The 21,861-nt window shown below is 31.6% G+C and overlaps 1 protein-coding gene and 1 pseudogene across 1 annotated transcript; both read left to right on the forward strand.

Moving 5' to 3' along the window:
- Window positions 1-464: 464 nt before the first annotated feature.
- On the forward strand, window positions 465-10,298 carry LOC123665116 (annotated as a pseudogene).
- Window positions 10,299-15,371: 5,073 nt separating this feature from the next.
- Window positions 15,372-20,544, forward strand: LOC123665282 (ubiquitin-like domain-containing CTD phosphatase 1). Its single transcript, XM_045599604.1, has 5 exons — window positions 15,372-15,603; window positions 17,410-17,591; window positions 19,013-19,148; window positions 19,506-19,717; window positions 20,221-20,544. The coding sequence occupies exons 1-5, from the start codon at window positions 15,432-15,434 to the stop codon at window positions 20,542-20,544; spliced, it is 1,026 nt and encodes a 341-aa protein (XP_045455560.1). The 5' UTR covers window positions 15,372-15,431.
- Window positions 20,545-21,861: the final 1,317 nt, after the last annotated feature.

Below are 21,861 nucleotides of genomic sequence, written 5' to 3' on the forward strand. Positions count from 1 at the left end.
ATACATATACAAGAATTGCTCGTTTAATAGTATAAGATTAGATATATTCACATTCGCTTTTGCGAATATTATAAATTCAAAATTCGTTACACCACTAATAGAGATGCATGTGTAAATAGATACATGTACCTACATATATTCACAAACATACACATTTTATTGATTTATCAGGCGTTTAAAACTAAGTTAATAATAATAAAGATAATAAATACTCTTTATTATACACCATAAAGAAACGTAACAAAAAGTTATACTTACAAAGAAAGATGTACAAAGGCGGTCTTAGCGCTGTATTATGATGTATTTATCCAAATTGTCATGGCTTACTCAAAAAAAATTGAATACCTACTTTACTTGTTTTTATGTTAAAAGCTTTATCTCAACTATTAAGATATTGTATTATTAAGTGTAGCTCAGATCTCTTGAAACTAATAGTATCTAGTATTGAAGATATCGTCTGAGATATGTTACGCGTCGTTTTGTTCAGGTGAGATAATGTATTAATTTTTTTTTAATTTATCTAGTATATAGTTTTTGTCAAGTAACAAAATTTCATTGTATTTATTTTTAATAATCTAATATATAAAATTCTCGTGTCGCGATGTTTGTAGTTATTAAACCCCTCTGAAACGGCTTGACCGATTCTCATGAAATTTTGTGTGCATATTGGGTAGGTCTGAGAATCAAACAACGTCTATTTTTCATCCCCCTAAATGTAAAGGGTAGTCCACCCCTAATTTTTTTTAACTTTTAGACAAATTATTTATTTTTTATTTTATTATGATTTGGCGTTGAAAAATACATACAACCCTAAATTTTCACTCTTCTACCACCAACCCCTATTTTTCAATAGCGTTAAGCGGCAAGCACAACGTTTGCCGAGTCAGCTAGTTAGTAAATAAAAAAGATGTTCTAGTAATAATATCTATTCGAAGAAATTGATAGTGTATTGTTCGTACATTTTGTTCTACTATATTAATAGTTTTATCCTTTTCATGGTTTTTAGGATGTTTTTATACATCGCTAAAATAAAATGGTAGTTATATTGTTAATTTTGTGTAAAGTACCTATATTCTTATCATGGTATTAAAATTTTATTACCAAAACATACACTTTGACTTATAAGTGTTATAGTAATTTGTGTTCCGATTTGTAAAATTAATTAAGTTACATTTTTCGCTTACATCATTACTTGGTTATTGTCTTGGTAGCGTCTCCGATGCGACAAAGCCAGCCATGCGGTCACTAACCCGCCTGCCCAGCGTGGTGACTATGGGCAAAACACATGAGTTCACGCCATTTTTGGCACGAACTTGTGGAGGCCTATGCCCAGCTGTGGACTGTATAAGGCTAAAGTAATGATGATGATGATGATCGTTCATAAGAAGTAAACTCCAGTTGCATGTTAGAGCTGTAACCCACACTTCTTTTTAAACCGACTTCAAAAAAAGGAGGAGGTTACTCAATTCGACCGTATATATATATTTTTTTTATGTATGTATGTTCGGGGATAACTCCGTCGTTTATGAGCCGATTTTGATAATTCTTTTTTTGTTGGAAAGGAGATATTCCTAGTTTGGTACCATGATGAGGAAACCAGGATCTGATGATGGAATCCTAGAGGAATCGAGGGAAACTCTCGAAAATCCGCAATAACTTTTTACTGGGTGTACCGATTTTGATGATTTTTAATTTAATCGAAAGCTGCTGTTTATCATGTGGTCACATATAAATTTGATCGAGATATGATAACTACTTTTTGAGCAATCTTTGATAACGCGTAGTTACTTGACTATTTTTTCGTCGATCTACGTTGTATTACTCGTCGATGTAATTGAAGTCGTTTTTTTTTTTTTCGTTTGCGAGCAACCACATTATATTTATATTTTTTACCAGGCTATCCTTGTCTGGACCGGACCCTGATCAGGCATGCCTGGTCCGGTCCATCTAAGGAAGACGAAAAAATTTCTACTCGGGATACACCTTTCTCCAGCAGTGGACTATTAAATGCTGATATATGGATAGTGCTTTTGATAAGTCAGTAACAAGTGACTACACAGACGAAGATTGGACATTATAGCTATCATTATTTATTTATGAATCGAGTGTATATTTTTAGGTTATTAAAAAGAGGACGATATAATAATTTTCCAATTCGTAATGGAGAGATAACAACCTTACACAAATATTACTTTGTTTTCCCTGTTTAAGTAGGAAAAAAGAGAATAAAAAAGTTAAATTTAAGAATTAAATATGTCCATATATAACCGTTGTTATTTTTCTATTTATTAAGATAGTATTTGAATCAGTGGCGTAGCGTGGTGGGGGGCAGGGGTGACCCGCCCCGGGTGACACTTTATAGGGGGTGGCAAAATTTAACAATACTTAAATCATTACAGCCTATACAGTCCACTGCTGGACATAGGCCTCCACAAGTTTACGCCAAAAACAACGTGAACTCATGTGTCTTGCCCATAGTCACCACGCTGGGCAGGCGGGTTGGTGACCGCAGGGCTGGCTTTGTCGCAACGAAGTCGCTGGTGCCCGTCTTCGGCCTGTGTATTTCAAAGCCGGCAGTTCGATGGTTATCTCGCCACTGGTCGGCTTCTTAAGTTCCAAGGTGGTAGCAGAACCGTGTTATCCCTTAGTCGCCTCTTACGACACCCACGGGAAGAGAGGGAGTGGCTATATTCTTTAGTACCGTAGCCACACAGTACAATAATTAATAATTAAATAATAAAAATATTTTGTAAATATTTGAATCATGGTGGAACGAAGTTCCTTACGGCAGTTTGACGTTTGGCTGGGCGACTGAACTGAAAAAAATGTGATACTAAAACCGTAAGAAAAAAAAATAAACCTACCAAAAAAATCGAAAAATTTCGAAATTTTGTGACAAGAAATTCCACTAGGTCTAAACTCAGAATAGTAGTTATGAGTATACTGGCGAAGTTAAAAGATAGCTGTCCCTTACATCCTGTATACATATTAAGTTGAATATAGCTTATTTCACGTACGGGGAAGTCCCTTTAAGGTACGGGGATATACACGATTCTTTGAAAAAGTTTGACAATTCGAAAAAAATTTTATTGATGGATCGTCAGTTGTCCATTTTACATCGTCTCGTATCTTAATTATGTTACTTTTTCAAATTGTTATTTTTGTGCAAATAAGTATGTGTAGTGGTTGTGAAATAATTCAACAACTTTGTGAAAAATTGAATTTTTCAACTGTGTGAATATTAAATATTATATTTATGTAATTGTATATAGGAATGTTTGATGTGTTGTTCAAACTTTAATTTATCAAAATAAAAAAAAAAACCGCCAATGTGCAAGTTTTACACTCGCGTACCCAGCTGTCCATTTCTCATCGTCTCTTATCTTAATTATGTTACGCTTTCCAAATTGTGATATTGTGAAAAATTGAATTTTTAAACTGACTGTCTGTGTTGTTCAAACTTTAATTTATTAAAATAAAAAAAAAAAACCGCCGATGTGCAAGTTTTACACTCGCGTACCCAGGGCTTTGCACAAATAGTCAACAAGTTCAAAAACGTGTTAAATAGAAATAAAGCTCCTAAAAATATGTGTGATAGACAGCTCATTTGATTTGGAATGTTTAAATGTTTTTAAGGGTTTACTACTGCAGATAAAAAATTTCGATTGTTATTAACAAAATAAGATAAAAAAGGTATTTAGTTTTTCGTTAATAATTTCTAAAATAATGATATTGAAGGAATTGTGGAAAAATATCCTGAAAGAGGAGGAAATTGCCAATAAAAAAATGTCGCCACCTAAAATATTTTTTGACGTAACAACGTCTAATCAATCGATGAATGCCGGCGGCATGCACGAAAAAGGATGACTCATTTTACCCTTACGCTCATGGTACGCTTGGCCTATGCGCTCGAGGAGAATTTTTTTATTTAAAACTAGCTGTGCCCGCGATTTCATCCACGTGGAATTTAAAAAAAAGTTTTTGTTTAGTTTGCAGTTATTAAATTAAATAAATGTCTAAAATAAAAGTAGCCTAAGTTACTCCTTATTACATCTGCTAGTGAAATTCCGTCGAAATCGGTCCAGCCATTACAGAGATTAGCCGGAACAAACAGACAGACAGACAAAAATTGTAAAAAACATGTTATTTTGGAATTTTTACCGTGTATTGTATCCATCCATATGCATTTATAGTAAAATGCGGTTATTTGAATATAACAAACAGACACTCCATTTTTTTAACCGACTTCCAAAAAAGGAGGAGGTTCTCAATTCGACTGCATTTTTCTTTTTTCCTTTTTTTTTTATGTATGTTACATCAGAACTTTTGACTGGGTGGAGCGATTTCGACAAATTTTCTTTTAATCGAAAGGTGGTGTGTGCCAATTGGTCCCATTTAAATTTATTTGAGATCTAACAACTACTTTTCGAGCTATATCTAATAATGCGTTTTTACTTGACGCTTTTTTCGTCGACCTACGTTGTATTATACCACATAACTTTCTACTGGATGTACCGATTTTGATAATTCTTTTTTTGTTGGAAAGAAGATATTCTTAGCTTAGTACCATGATAAGGAAACCAGGATCTGATGATGGGATCCCGGAGAAATCGAGGGAACTTCTTGAAAATCCGCAATAACTTTTTACTGGGTGTACCGATTTTAATAATTTTTAATTTAATCGAAAGCTGATGTTTGTCATGTGGTCACATATAAATTTTATTGCGATCTGATAAATACTTTTTGAGTAATCTTTGATAACGCACAGTTACTTGACTATTTTTTCGTCGATCTACGTTGTACTACTCGTCGATGTAATTGAAGTCGGTTTTTTTTTCGTTTGCGAGCAAACACAATTATTATTTGTGTAGATCTATAGATATAACCTGTACAATACAAAATAATGATGACTGTTTTTACCGAAAAGTTCTCTATAATAATGTGTATAATCTATAGTATACATTAAATTGAAATATCTAAATAAGAGGGTGGCAAAATTTTCTTCCGCCCCGGACGGCCGACCACCACGCTACGCCACTGATTTGAATTACTGTGAAATAATTTTGTCCAGCTATTGACTTTAAAACTTTGTAGGGTTCTTTTTTTCAAAAAACTATATCAATTTATTATTGATTTTCAGCCTATTAGTACTAGTAGGATCAAAATATGGAGTTTACTCAAAAAGATCTGTTAGGACATTTCCTAAAGGATTTCAATTCGGTTCTTCTACTGCTGCTTATCAAATAGAAGGAGGTTGGGACGAAGATGGTAAGCAAACAAAGTATCATATTATATTATATTTTACATGATTCAGCCTGTGACATACCACTGCTGGCCATAGGGCTCATTCCTCTTGTAGGAAAAAGATGAGAGCTTAACCACAACGCTGATTCACTGCGGGTTGGCGATTATATTCCCTTCTATGAGTAACGAATGCAATCAGGTGTATATGATAACAAGTGGGATCGACAGCTTAACGTGCTCGCCGAGACACGGTAGTGAGACCCACAAGAATTAACAACCAGACTAAAAATAAATATTTATTTAAACGCAAATCTGCCGCCGCCGGTGTTTGGATTACACCAAAGCAGTTTACTCTATTCTAATACGCTTACCTAATAAATATTGAAGTCACAGCGTAGTTACATATTATTAAGCCTTCATGGCTGTATATTATAGATAAAATCAAACAATACATTAAAAGTGCTTAAGAATATAGATAAATAAATAAGAATCGAAAATATGAAAACTGAAACCTTACAAATTGATTTAATAGGATACAAAAAATCTTTGAATTATAACTCCCAATATTTCACCATACCGCCCAAATTACTCAACTGGCTAATTAAGTACTTGAGAAGTGCTAACGCGTTTCAAAAAATCTTTAACCTTAAAAAAAGAACTAACCATCGCTGCACTGTGAGATAATAACAGGCTATTATAGCCCAGAACTACTAGAAGACTAGAGTAGAGCCGTTTCTTCTTTACGATGCTTTCTTGTATCAACAATTCATCACCGTACATTTTTAATTATTTTAACCAGTGACTTAAAGGACAATGGCAGATCCCCTAACAAATTTTTGTTGGCATCAATTTTTAGCGTCTACTAATGAAAAATATGTAGTAAAATAGTACTTAAATTCCTAATCACTTTTGCTTAAAGAAACACCACCAAAAGAAGTAATGAATTGAAGATATTCCAGGTTGAACATTTAGAGGTTATGTGTCAACAACTTGTTGGTACCTGATCAAAAACTTAGTCAAATATATGTTAAATATAGTCCGAAACTACATTTTTAATAACTAGATAGATTGATTACAAAACCTTGTAGTAGATATATTTAGACTATCGACGCTCTTACAGCAAAATAATAAATGGCTAATTAGCCATAAGTCCGCCCATTGTACTTCACTGTCTGTAACTATCTTTATGCTTTGTTTGTAATATATTTGTGGTGTACAATAAAGTATAAAATAAAAATAAAATAAAGAAAAATATTTTTCTTAGATGCTTGTTTTAAACCTTAGGACTAAAATATTTCATATTCGGGGATTTTCTTTGTTACCTGTCCTTAGGTATTTCCTACGTAGGTACATCAGCGTTAGCTGTAGGTGATATAAAATCGACGATCGACAAAGATGTTCATCTTCTTAAATCATGAGCGCTGTATGTCAACAGATCTAATAAACCCTGCTCTTAGAATTTCTAGACCACGCTTCTGATTAGATTTTTCTTTAATGATAATCACCATAGATAGTTACCAGGACCATCCACTTATCGTGCCCTTTGCAGCATGGGATCATCTTTTTATCAGATAATCAGATGAGCAGCCTGCAAGGTCTTAACCAAATAAGAAACAGTTTACAATGGCACACAAAATGGTTATTCCCTGCAAAAAATGAAAGTGCGGCCTCTAGGTTAAAAAGCAAACTCTAGAAACCACTTATATACAGATGCATGGCACAGTGGTCCTCTACAGTCAGTCAGAGTATCTACTCATTTTTTCTAATAGAAGAAAGTCCTGTTTATAAAATAAAACAACATTATTTTCTTATTACGTATATTCTACATCGTCCCTAATAACAATGTCACCCAGAAACCCTGCCGGTGCTGTGATATTTTGTTGATGTCTCGCCCAACCAAGGTACCATACCAAAGTCATTGTATGCGCGCAACATCCAACAGTCCTTCCTCCAACTAAACAACTACAACAGTACTCTACTATTCCTGCTCGACCGGGTACATTATTTTTATAATTATATATTTTATTAAAAGCTGGATTCTAGTCCTTCGCTCAATTATGACAGTTATGATTTTCAAGTGTTGTCATGGCTATCATACTATTTTACCTTTGCCATTCTCGAATTATTATTGTATTTATGAAATAATTGGGCTTAGCAAATAAATAAATAACGCGTTATTCTTTGTAATAAAACAATGTTTCGGGTTTATACAATATAAATCGTGTAACTTGATGCAATATAATACGTGTAAAGTGTATTATTTATTTAAAGGCAAAAAGTTCATTTATGTTACTAAGAGAAGATTTATTACCATGTGGCAACATTCAACGGAACTATCGCTAGGTATAATAGGTACCTCATATTTCAATGACATGTCAAATCATTTTTACAATAATCAAATGTTCTTTTCATTAAAAATGATATTTTTCCTAGACTTACACAGATCTTAAAAATATATTGAAAAAACGTAAGAAATTATTTTATTTACATTTGACATTAAGACATTTATAGACGCTTAGGAATTCTATCAACAACTTTTTCGCCATTGTTCTTTGTTAATTATTGTAGGAAAAGGACTATCGATATGGGATGTTGTCACTCACATGGAACCATCACCGATACTCGATGGTAGCTCTGGTGATATTGCCGCTGACTCTTATCATCTCTATAAACGTGATGTTGAAATGGCGAAAGAACTGGGCTTAAACTTTTACCGATTCTCAGTATCCTGGTCTAGGATTCTTCCGACTGGTTTCTCCAATAAAATAAACCAAGCTGGTATAAATTATTATAACAATTTAATTGATGAAATGCTAGAAAATGGTATAACACCTTTCTTGACATTGTACCACTGTGATCTACCATATGACCTGCAAAAGTTAGGTTGTTGGACTAATCCGATTATTGTCGACTACTTTGCCAATTATGCAAAAGTAGTATTTGATGCGTTCGGTGACCGTGTAAAATTTTGGATAACTATAAATGAACCAAAACAAATCTGCTATGAAGGGTACGGCTCTGCTGATAAAGCTCCACTTCTCAATATGACTGGTATTGCTGAATATCTTTGTGCTAAGAATATTTTGCTTGCGGTATGACGAACAGTACAGGAGTAAACAGAATGGAGTTATTGGTATTTCTATTAGTTGTAGCTGGTACGAACCAGCTTCTGATTCTGTTAAAGATCAACAAGCTGCTGTAGATGCAAGACGTTTCGATGTAAGTCTTTCGGTTTCTATAGTAATCTTAATTAGGTTTAAATTTAAATATCGTAAGAAATTTTAATTTTCTAGCCCACGTTAATTGTTTTTTCAGTGGGGTCAATATGGACATCCGATTTTCAGCAAAAACGGTGACTTTCCCATTGAACTAAAAAGAAATGTAGATACAAAAAGCGCTGAACAAGGTTTTTCACAGTCTCGTTTACCAAAGTTATCAGAATCAGAATTAGAATTTATTAAGGGAACTTCGGATTTCTTTGGAATGAATACTTATACAACAAAACTGGCGTACAGAAATGCTTCTTTAGATGGAATGTACGCTGTGCCTTCATATCGTGACGATATGGGGGCTGTTTTAGTTAAAGACGATTCGTGGCCGCAAGGAGCATCGATTTGGTTGCAGGTTTGACTAATATTAAAAGCTTTTATTTAACTTACAATTTATGTTTGTTAGGGTGAAATCTTGCAACTCAATTTTGAAGCATATATCTTTAACCAATTGAGCTGAAATTTTGTATACATAATTAGTTTGGATGACATTGACACACAATGCATTTTTAGCTATTTGACGTCATTCTAAGTTCAACGAGGCTGCCACAACCAAGAAGGCGGATTGTTATTTTTAATACACTTCTAAAATTTGGTATCAAAGAAAGGTTTTCCTGAAGATAGCTCTAAACATATAGTGATGTCACTCTAAATCCTATATGGCTGCCTTCTAAAGATGGCGGACTGGTTATTTTATACACTCCTACAATTTTAGTACCGAAAGAGGTTGCTGAGAGATATCGGTGAGGTCGATAACCAATAAAAATAAAAATATTACTATATATATGTTGCTTGTATTTTTAATAAAATGATGTTACTCTAAATCCAATATGACTGTTCTAAAAATGGCGTTCTAAGTTTATTATGCTTTCCTATAATATGGGTATCAAATGGTACATAAATATTTAGGTACGAACTGTACATGGACTAATATTTGTACAAAATAAAGATTTAGTTTCTTATCTCCTAAATAGCTATCTACGTATATTAAAATTATTACCACTTTTTGTTGGAAACCTGAAAAATTATTGGTTTTTAAGAAATACTTATTATTTTTAGGAAGTGCCATGGGGCTTAACAAAATTGCTCTTAGAAATAAAAGAATTATACGACAATCCACGAATATATATCACAGAGAATGGCTGGTCGACTACTGGTGGCCTTGTTGATGAGGACAGAATAAAATACTTATGGAATTATCTTGACGCCATTTTGGACGCTATAGATGAAGGGTGCAACGTAAAGGGCTACACCTATTGGAGTTTGATGGATAACTTTGAATGGCTAAACGGATATAGGTTTGTTTCATTGTAGACATAATTTGCCCGTTTTCTACTTTCTTTGTTACGCCATATTTTATTCTCATATTGATTGATTGATTCAGCATCTAACACTGCACTACAGAGTCAGAGTGTAATGCACCACGTTTCTCAACTACGGGTTAGTGGATAATTATCCACAATATACTTACATATTTTCCGAAAAAATTTGTATTTAAAATATTTGTTGTTTTTCTTTAATTATAGTGAGAAGTTTGGAATTTATGAAGTGGATTTTTCAAGCCTAAATAAAACAAGAACTCCTAGAAAGTCTGCGTATGTCTATAGAGAAATAATAAGAACAAAAACATTGGACTTTGACTACGAACCCGAAGAATTTAAAAATGTGAAGATTTAAAAAATCTGAACAGTAAAATCGTTATTGTCCTATAGGACATACCTATACGATTAGCATTAATAAATTCCTATATACATATTTAATAAGAGAATTCAACATTCAATCATATACATTTTGATTTTGACTCGGGCAACATCCCGCTGCCGGGCGTTGGCCTCTTTCTCTATGTAAGAGGAGGGTAGGAGCTTATTCCACCGCATTGCTCTACCGAGTGTTGGTTGATATATTCCTTACATGAGCAACAATCGCTATCATGTGTTTATAACAACAATCGGGAGCGATAGCTTAACGTACTCTTCGAGGCACGGCAGGGAGACCTTTGAGGATAGACACACAGACCGGAAATAAAATATTTGTACAATTGCAAGCATTAATTATTCTGAACAAGAATTTAACCCGCGACTGCCGGTACTTAGGTATACCGCACATGCAGACACTATACCTCAGAGATCGTCATTAGTCCGGTTAGAAGTCCTTATTTGTATGAAAACTGCATAAACTAAGCATAACTAAGAATTTAAAAAAATTCAAATATCACATTAAATGTCCTCGTTTTTTTTTAAAGCTTCCATAATTACAACATGCCAATTTCAAGTGCATCTGAAGTTGATGATGAACAGTGGCTACAAGGAGTTACCTTGATATTATTATGACGTTTGTTTTCTACTTTATGTTTTGAAGACAATTGAAGATTACATTATTATTGATTGGTACTGTAAGACCTATAATAAAAAAAGGAAACTTTGACTCATATGATAATTATAGACCTGTAACTATTTTACCAATAATTGATAAAATAACGGAAAAATACATTCATCAACAAATTCAAAATTTCTATAATAAAAATAACATATTATATAGTAATCAATTCGGTTTTCAGCCAAAAAAAAGTACTACACAACTTTTATCAATATTTTCAAATTCTGTAAATAAACACTTGAACGATAAAAAGCACATTTTAGTAATATTTATAGATTATAGCAAAGCATTTGATACTCTACAACATAACATTCTTCTTGAAAAATTAGAAAATAACGGAATCAGGGGCCCACTTCTAAATTGGTGTTATAATTATCTTTCAAATAGAACATATCGCGTTAAAATTACTGATACCCTCAGTGACGAAATAGCAATAACAGAAGGAACTGCACAGGGTTCAGTTTTAGGACCCCTTCATTACTTAACATATGTTAACGATCTTAAAAATGTTGTAAAAACCTGTGAAATGTATCAATATGCGGATGATACATGTCTTCTGTCGGCCCATCATGATATAAAACAAGCAATTAAAAAAATTCAATATGATTTTGACCAACTTTCAAAATGGTCCCATGATGTTGGCCTAATAATAAATAGAGAAAAAACAAAAGCCATCTATATAAGCTCAACGCAAAATAGATTCTCTGGGGACATACAAATCACTGCACATAGCCATCAATGTTTTCATAATTCATATACTGGTATCTGCAACTGTAACCACATTGACTTTGTTAAAACTCAGCGTTACCTTGGTATTACTATAGATACTAACCTCAATTGGAAAGAACATATAAACAATGTCTGTGACAAATTACGTGCCCTTTTAGCCAAATTAACCATAATTAAACCCAAAATTCCATTCTCAATACTATTAATGTTTTATAAATCTTTAGGTGAATCTATTATATCTTATGGACTAAGCACCTACGGTCTTACATTTAAATCACATCTCGATAGAATCTATCATCTCCAATTACGAATCTTAAAAACAATCGTACCCATATACATAAGAAATAAATACAAAAACAACGCATTGAAATTATTTAACTACTGCAAAGTAATGCCAATACACACTAAAATAAAATATACATTATTAATAGAACAATATTTTAATTCAAACATTCAAATAAAAATGAGTCACTATAAACTAACAAGAAATATTACAAATCACACATTAAAAATACCTAGGCATAGTAATTTTTATGGAAAACGTACGCTTGAATATATTATTCCTTTCCTAATAAATAATCTGCCATCGAATTTAAAAAAAAAAAATTCAAAAAAATAACTATAAAAACATATTTAAAAAATTCTTTTTAGAACAACTTAAAGAGACAGATTGACATGACCGCATTTTTTTTTTTTTATTATGATTATTACTTTTTTTTTTTTTTAACCACTTAATGTTATTTTTTTTCTTTCCAATTATGTTCACATGTATAATAATCTATATTTATATAGCTCTATATCATATTTTTATGTTAGTAAATAATATAGTATGTACTTTAGTATTATTACTTTAGAAACACAGTGCACTGTTAAACTACCTATTCATTGTTTTTGCTGCACTGTTTATCACATAAATTGTATCTTTTTTTCTTCTGTAAATAAATAAATAAATAAATAAATAAGATAATACACTTATATCTTCTCTTCTTAGTATCTTATCTATCTTTCTCACTTTATTACATTAGTCAGGAAAACATAATATAATATAAAACTCATAATAATACATATACAATCTTATATATAAAATTCTCGTGTCACAATGTTAGTTACAATACTGCTCCGAAAAGGCTGGACCAATTTTTATGAAATTTTGTATGCATATCGGGTCGGTCTGAGAATCGGCCAACATATATTTTTCATACCCCTAAGTTATAGGTGGGGGGGGGGAGTTTAAGGGGGTTAATAACATATATGGCAAAACAACGTTTCCGGGGTCAGCTAATATATATATAGGCATTTTACAGTGGCGTATATAAAGTTTTTAAACAGGGTAGGCAGTCAAAAAAAATATGGATAGCCACACAGCACCTACTTTCTCGCAATTTTATCCAAATTTATTTAAATTTTGTTGGGAGATAATTTCAAGAACAGACAAGTAAATTATTGGACACGTAAACTGCATTTATACTTATAAAAATGCAGGCATACAAATACACGTACACCAACAACAACTGTACTTATCAAACAAATCAGTTACTGGATAGGACTAGGGTTGCAAACCATACTTTATAATAAAGTATTCTACTTTATTTTTGGTAAATATACTTTATACTTTTGTATACAAATAAAGTATATGAAAATACTTTATTTTCAATCTTTACTGTGATGCGTGAAACAAAATACTCATTATTGGTACTTAACTATTTAACGGTACACATAAGGTAAAACGGATGATGGAAAGGATTTAAAATTACTGAACGAAATGTTAGATGTCAGATGTGGTGTTTTGAATGTGACAGGACAGGTGACAATCTGACATTTGTCACAGATGTCACTACTCACTATCAACGATATTGTAGAAAAATTGACCGTTGGCTTTGTTTATATGTAGTTAAGGAATCAATGGTTGGAAAAATGGTTTGACCTTAGCGAAGATAACTGGCTTTCAATACATCCTAACGTGTCCTTAAAAAATGCGGTTAAATTTGAACATTTTGAAATGATAATTATAAAAACTAAATTACAAGACGGATCAAATATTAAGATGCAGGATATATATTCCGAATGTATAAGATAAAAAAAAAATCACTAATGATGATAAAGAATTTTCAGTGAAAAGTACAGTTGAAAAATGGCAATATATACTTAAAAATGCACCTGATAGCTTACCAAATATAACAAAAAATTTCTTACTTACTCTCTGTTCCCACTACTTAAGCTTTCACTGAAAGGGTTTTTAGTAATGAATCTAAAGTAGCGAGAAGAGAGAAATATAGTGTCAATAAATTTAATTAGAAACGAATTTTTATTTCTATAAATTTAAATATTGATTGTTAAACAAGTTTGAAACATTTAAACATAACAAAAAATTGTTAGCATGTGCTAAAGGCACACAAAAATACGTTTTTAAAGCAATAAAAACATAAAATTTGAAAAATACTTTTTTTTTCTTCCAAATACTTTATTTTTTCCTATCCAAACCATTTTATAGGTTTTTTTTTTTTGTCAAAAAAAGTTGGCAACCCTAGGATAGACTGTGAACTCATAAGGCCGGCGCTCTGATAATTTCGTTAGTGTCAAACATAAGAAATCATTGATAACACTATTAATCAGTTACGAAATTGTATGCTTAATGAAAGTACTTGTTTATTTATAAATAAAAGGAAAATTATAACGTCATTGTTATTTATAGGTTAACTCGATACGCCTGAAGAATTTTTAATTTATCCGTAAAATCGAACGTGTTGAATTTGGATGCACCATTTACTTTCATCAAACACACATCTCCGTTACTAATTCACAGTAAACATATTCATCACTAATATATTAATATTTTCACTAATAACAAGAACGCACAAACGAAAAATTCAAAGCGAATTACCTACTACTATTACGAAATTACTCTGTGGAATTTTGCGATTATGCGACCGTGTCAAAAATCATAATAATTGTAAAAACGGTATCGAATTGATTTGTCAGGTTTTTCTTGCTGTTCCTACTGTCATTGTTAAATCGACCAATGTTAAAAACAATTTTTTTTTCGTATTCGATTATATAATATCCTACTGTCATGGCTAACATTTTGTTAGCAATTTTAGGCAGAAAAAAGTAATTTTTCATAAAAGGCCCGTCGTCGATTCGCGCGAAGCGCTGATATAGTATATATGACGGTGGGTTTTCCAATTGAAGCGGATTTAAATTGAATTATGATTTATGTCTTTTTCAAATACTTTAAAATACTTCGTAATAGGTTCTGCAGCATTTTTGGCAACAAATTCTTGCTGTCAAAAAGAATGCTAGAACCCTACTTACCTAGCCTTCCCTTTCTTTTTGCTTGTTTCTATTGTTATTATAATTATCCTACTTAATTTTTATAAATTGTAAACCAGAAAAGGGAAAAATTTCTTTATTTCTTTCTAATATTATTTCTTTAATAATCTATAAAAAAATAAATTAATGTTGCTAAGCGCATAACTCGAGAATGATTCGACCAATTTGGCTAGTTATTTTTTTATATGTTCCATAAGGCCCACGGAAGGTTATAATGTAAAAAAAATATAAAAAAATTGCTTTAATTATTTTCACTATTAAATTTTTTACAGATAAAGTCTGTCCGGGCAGCTAGTTATTTATAAATATTATAAAACGTAAATTAAAACTTATTCTTGAATATCCTACATTTGTTTATTATAAACCGTTATCGTCACTTTCACCAATCTTGAACAATAAATCCCTAATGTCAAAATTAGATTGTTTATGTGTCACATGCCAGTGTCAATAAGTTCACTTTTTTTTCCACAAATTTAATGGAAAATGTGTGATTTAAACGATAATCCAATCAAATTAAGTGTTAAGTGGAATGGCAAAGAATATGAAATGCCGGAATTATCTCCGTCAGATTCGGTAGCGATGTTAAAAATCGCCATCGAAAATGCGACTGGTGTACGACCGGAAAGACAAAAACTTCTTAATGTTAAGTTTCAGGGTAATTATATTCAATTATTTGTCACAAATTTTCAATTAAAATTTAAAGTTTTACAACTATATTTCTTTTACTATGTCATTACAATTTACTACCATGTGCTACTATAACACAAAGACATTGTGGAAAGCACTTAACATTTTTGCATTTTTATATATTTATGTAACTGTAATCATTAACTAGTTTATCATATGTTGAAAGATATTAATTATAATATGAATCATTTCATCTAAAAGTAAACATTTGTTTTAAAATTACTTCCTATTCAGATCTTAAAAAACTTACACTGAGATTTGTTATAACATTTTATTTTCTATATTACTTTGTAACAAAATCTTAATTTTTTTTTTCAAGAAATCATATATAAACATCACTCCTGACTGCTTTTATACTTAAGAGCCATTTCACAAAAATCGGTAACAATCCCCGAAATTGTAATATTAAGACGTCGTTAATCTCAGTGTTGGATGCAATAATGTAATTTATAGTCTTGAAATATAACAAAGCAACCTTTGTTGTAGTCCATAGTCGGATCAGAATTTTGATTTATATTATGTGTATAAAATTATTAACCTTTTCATCAGCCTCCTCCCTAGGTAAACGGTCGCAATGTATAATTTGAAGTCATACTTTTCAATAACCTCTACGTTGAAACCATTTTAAAGAAATATCATAATATGTGGAATATAATTTTGTTGCACACTATCATAGATTTTTATTCCATTTGTATCTCTATTAAACGATAAAAAAAATTTAAAGTTACGAATATTTTCCAAATAAGTACAATTTTAAAAGCGATATTTCTCTTAGAAAACTAAGAAATTTTAACGAACTATCTTCATCAAAGTAGACTTACATCATTAAGGAATACAAAAAAAAATAATTAAATTAAATAAATTAAAAGATAGTATATATTACCACGCATTAAGCCCAGTAAATCAGTCGAGCGCTAGCGCTCTTAGAGGTAAGGTCCACGCCAAATTCTGCGCAGCCGTCTCTTTCGCTCACACGCGCCAAGCGCCTGTTGTTATAGCGGATAAACCGCATTTGATACTTTCATAATAAAATATATATAAAATAAACATATCATGGAAATGACTGTAAAATAATATAATGATAATTTCTGTAAACAAATGTATAATTTAATTTTCTTTTCTCACACTATCAATACAAATAGGCATTTCAATCTGTTTGTCTTGTTATTTGATAATTAATATGTTTGTCGGTGTCGATGTCATAAAATGCTATTTTATTCATATCGTAAATATTAGATACATTCGTAAACTGAAAAAACTAAATCTAAAAAAATTGTTTCATAAAATTAATTTTTTATTTTTATTTTAAATTTATTGACTGTTGTTATATAACATACTTGAAATTTTTAACAAATTAATTATGTAAAAAACATTTTATACCATAGTTATTAATTTTTATTATACATTAGAAAATGATCAAGATGGTCTTTTGGTTGTCACACTATACTTACTAGCACAAAGATCGCGCGGCTCGTACGATTCGCGCGATGCGACCAAATTTACCTAAACTTGCAGAGCGTAAAATTGTGAAATGGCTCTTAAATAATTGCTCTTACTAATAAATGCAAATCAAGTTTCAACGCACCTTTCTAGGCAATAGAAATAGTATCATATACAGACTTCTTTATTTCATTCATTAGGTAACTTCATAGTCGATATAGTTATTTTTTTTTAAAGATTAATTTATAATTACATGCATATAAAATGACTATTCAATAGTGCTTTTGAATCCTACTTGGATAAACTAATTTTGATTTGGACTTGCTCAACTCAGGTAAGGTAGCGACAGACAATTGCACATTGTCGGACTTGAATCTAAAGCCGAACCTCAAGATAATGATGATGGGCTCTCTAGAGGAAGCAATAGAAGGTGCCAGAACTAAACCAGATATCGGTGACGAAGTAATTAATGACTTAGACATAGAGGAAGAAAATGTTGATATCGAAAATCAGGAGGTATAAAGTTGGAGAATACATTTTATAACAAGAAACTTAATATTTGATCTTTATATGTACATTTTAACATTTTGTAAAAAATAGTTCCTACATCTATATAGACCTATTTTCTATTTTTTTTTACACACTGCTGTTATAACTTATCATTCATAAAAAATATTTTTCTGTTTATTTAACGTAAATCACTGTGTAAGTACGAAGTTAATGTTAAAAACACACCAAATTTAATTTTATGACATATCTTTAAGTAAAAAATTAAAAATTAATGTTACTTATATATTCAACAAACAAATAATAAGTGCAAATAATGCTATGAGTGTTGCTTTTAGAGTGATACTAGCCGACCTAGCTCATGTTGTTCTGCCATATAAATTACTAATCTACGGTATGATATATTTTTTACGATCCTATATATGAGAATCGATTAAAACAAGAATCATCCAAACTAGTACAACCGGTAATAAATTATGAGGTATAATACAATGTAGGTTAACAAAAAAATAGTCAATTTAATCTCATTATTAGATATGAGTCAAAAACAACTCTTCAGATTTCGATTAAGTTTAAATCTATCCAGTAAAATCATTATCATCATCATCATTACAGCCTATACAGTCCTAGCTGGACATAGGCCTCCACAAGTTTACGCCAAAAATAGCATGAACTCATGTGTGTTGCCCATAGTCAACACGCTGGGCAGGCGGGTTGGTGACCGCAGTACTGGCTTTGTCGCAACGAAAACGCTGCTGCCTGTCTTCGGCCTGTGTATTTCAAAGCCAGCTGTTGGATGGTTATCCCGCCACCGGTCGGCTTTTTAAGTTCCAAGGTGGTAGTGGAACTGTGTTATCCCTTAGTCGCCTCTTACGACACCCACGGGAAGTGAAGGGGTAGCTACATTCTTTAGTACCGTAGCCACACAGTAAAAGGTACTGAGGAAACATACATTAAAAAGATACAGTCAAATTGAGAGCTCCTCCTTTTTTAAGTTAGTTAAAATGTCATGAAAATTGGTTAAAACCGGTTTTTGGAGGAGTGCTACTACAGATACGCACATTTTGTTTCGTACGTTTCTCTTAATATTAACTTAGTACTGAGCATAAGATAAATTAATATTAAAAATTCGATTTAAATAAAAATCATAGTAAGTTTTTTAAGGATAATTATTGTCCTTGATATAACTTGTATATAAATAAGTTTTTAAATTTCTAAGGCCACTAACACTACCCTGCTCCTTATTGTTATTTTACCGTTGCCATTCTTGTTCATTACCAAGGAGCTTGCCTTATACATATATTATATGGCCTTAATATCGGAAACTAAAAATGACCCGCACAAAACATGCTAAATATCCTATTTTTCATATAAATCATAGTATTTTATAATACACACATTAGCTTTAAGAAATGTCAATTTTATTCCAGGTCTACTTATCAAAAATAAACAAGAGAGTGAGAGATTACAAAATTAATTTATTGAATGAACCTCGGCCCGGAAAGAAGTTGTTAGTTTTAGATATAGACTACACGTTGTTTGACCACAGATCTGTTGCTGAAACTGGTAAGAATTTTCTCATATTCTAAATATATTGTCAAAAATTTCATAAAAATAATACATCAGTGCAATCTAAGGAAAATAAATGTGTGGTGTCGTTGGACACCAGATAGGAACGAAGTTCCTTATTACATAAATATTAATTTCAAGTTGTAGTCGAGCTAAAGAAAATAACTATTACACTAAAGTTACTATAACGATTTTATCATATGCATATATTAATTTATGATTGTTAGCCAATAGTATTATACTCGTATTATGATTGTTATAAGTCTGTAAAAATCAATGTAAATAACCTGACTAAGTATCAAAACTTAGTCAAAACATACCCATATAAGGTAATTTGTATTTTTTGTTTTTTAGGTTATGAGCTAATGCGACCATTTCTACACGAATTTCTAACATCAGCATATGAAGATTACGATATAGTAATATGGTCAGCGACAGGAATGAAATGGATCGAAGAGAAAATGAAACTGCTCGGTGTAGCGACACACCAAGATTATAAAATAATGTTCTATCTAGACTACCTAGCTATGATAACTGTACACACAGCTAAATATGGAACTATTGACGTAAGTATGACCCCTTACTCGTTTTTATTAGAGAGTAGCTCAACCTTATAGAAGATGACCGAAAAATAATAATGCTCTTAGTAACATTTAGTTCGAAATTTTAAGTTTTGTTAATCAGTTTTGTCGATTACTTTAAGAGCTACAGTTAAATATTGCTGCTATCAAGTATTGTTGTGTTCCCATGGCAAGTAAGTTAGCCAGATTTTCCATGGATGCGCTGTGCCGATAGTAGGGGTGGGATCCTGGTGTAGGAGGCCTCTATAGGCTACGACGACCATCAATATGATATTAAACGAAGTCCTCGATTACTATTTGCATTAAAAAAAATGAAATACAAAAGTTCGCTTTATTATTTTTTCTCTTGATTATGAAATGGTCTTAATTCTAGTGTTCTGCTTTTTTTTCTGCAAAATGTATACCTGTCTGTGTATTGCCAGACCTCAGAATTTAATTCAGTATTGAGCCATTGAGTAAGAAATTTATTTACTAAAATTATTTTCCAGGTAAAGCCTCTAGGCGTCATTTGGGGTAAATACCCGCAATACAGCTCCAAGAACACGATTATGTTCGACGACATACGAAGAAACTTTATAATGAATCCAAAAAGTGGTCTAAAAATTCGGCCATTCAGACAAGCGCACTTGAACAGAGATAAAGATAGGGAGCTCGTGCACTTGTCCACTTATTTAAAAGACATTGCTCACTACTGTGACGATTTTGATACACTTAACCACAAAAAGTGGGAAAAATATAAGCCTGATAAGAATAGAATCCAAGCGGGTAGTAAGAGAAAGGCAGAAGACAGTCCTTCCAAACCAAAGGAATGACGGTAGATGGAAATTTTGAACCTTAGATCGTAAGCATTTAAGCAAATGCTTTAATGCTTAAAGACTGCGTAAAGTAAGAATTGTGTTCAAGCGTCACGGAAATATAATTTTTTTTTTATGTAAATCTTTTTAAGAGACGTATTGTTAAGTTACGTTTTCAACGTCATCTTTGGATCATTCCAAAATATTTCAAATATTGAATAGAAGACATATGTTTGGCTTATTTTTATTTTTATGGAATAAATTTGCGTTTCTTCTTAAAACTACTACATATTTTAACTAGCTCGTTGGCGCAGTTTGTAGTGACCCTGCTTTCTGCTCCGAGGGTTGTGGGTTCGATTCCCACCCCGGGTCTGGGTGTGATATAAATATTTATTTATATATTTATATATGTATTATTTATAAGTATATTTATTAAACAAAAAATATGTAGCTACACCAGTTGGCTGTTACCTATAACACAAGCATTAAGTTGCTTACTGTAGGAACAGACGACCGTGTGTGTATTGTGTAGATATTTATTTATTTATTGTATTCATCACTTAATATTTGGCTTTGGGTCGTTTTACTTAATTGATTAAAATTAATCATGCTTTTGTTTTACTTAATTTCTGATACCCTAAAGATATTCTTAAGATTATTATTTCTTAGCGCCAAATGTGTGTTTTCATTCTTAGTTATTATTTGTAAAATAGCAAAAAAGCTATAAATTTTTATAAAAATAACATTGTTCAATCAATTTGTACGTGTATGTACGAAGTACTATTTTTTATTGTCACAATAATGCTATATATAATTAAATAATAATTATAAGTATTAATAAGTTAACTAAAGCACGCATTATCGTATTGATTGTGTTGTCTCTGAGTGTATACTATGACATAGAACTGCATACGCATCGCGATACATCAATCTGTCTCTCTCGCACGCATAAAAACTTATGAGTGCGACAGAAATAGATATACATTTGTTTTGGCAGATAATTTTCTATACAAATATCTAATTAAAGCGCGCACGTACAATACAATCTCATATCGCGTTTGTATTGTTTCTTAGTGTGTATTATGAGTTATGACATAGAACTGCATATACATAATTTGATACATACGCAGCTATTAATGTTTCGTACATCTATCTCACTCGCACTCAAATAAACCTTACGAGCGCGACAGGGATAGATATGTGTTTGACAAGTATTTTTCTATTTCAAAGCTTATGAAATATATATTTTTTAGCTTAACCATTAATTTTGCGCGATTTTTTTTCAATAGTCGATCAATTCTTGGCTTGATATCTTTGTTTTTTTTTTTTTTTTTT

This window comes from Melitaea cinxia, chromosome 23 (genome assembly GCF_905220565.1).
Source record: "Melitaea cinxia chromosome 23, ilMelCinx1.1, whole genome shotgun sequence".
Lineage (NCBI taxonomy): Eukaryota > Metazoa > Arthropoda > Insecta > Lepidoptera > Nymphalidae > Melitaea > Melitaea cinxia.

What these genes read in the sequence shown, in the direction of transcription:
- LOC123665282 (XM_045599604.1), top strand. Translation starts at nt 15,432, where the DNA reads ATGTGTGATTTAAACGATAATCCAATCAAATTAAGTGTTAAGTGGAAT. An exon ending in TCTTAATGTTAAGTTTCAGG is followed by an intron (nt 15,604 to 17,409) that starts GTAATTATATTC and finishes TGCTCAACTCAG; the next exon opens with GTAAGGTAGCGACAGACAAT. An exon ending in CTAAATATGGAACTATTGAC is followed by an intron (nt 19,718 to 20,220) that starts GTAAGTATGACC and finishes ATTATTTTCCAG; the next exon opens with GTAAAGCCTCTAGGCGTCAT.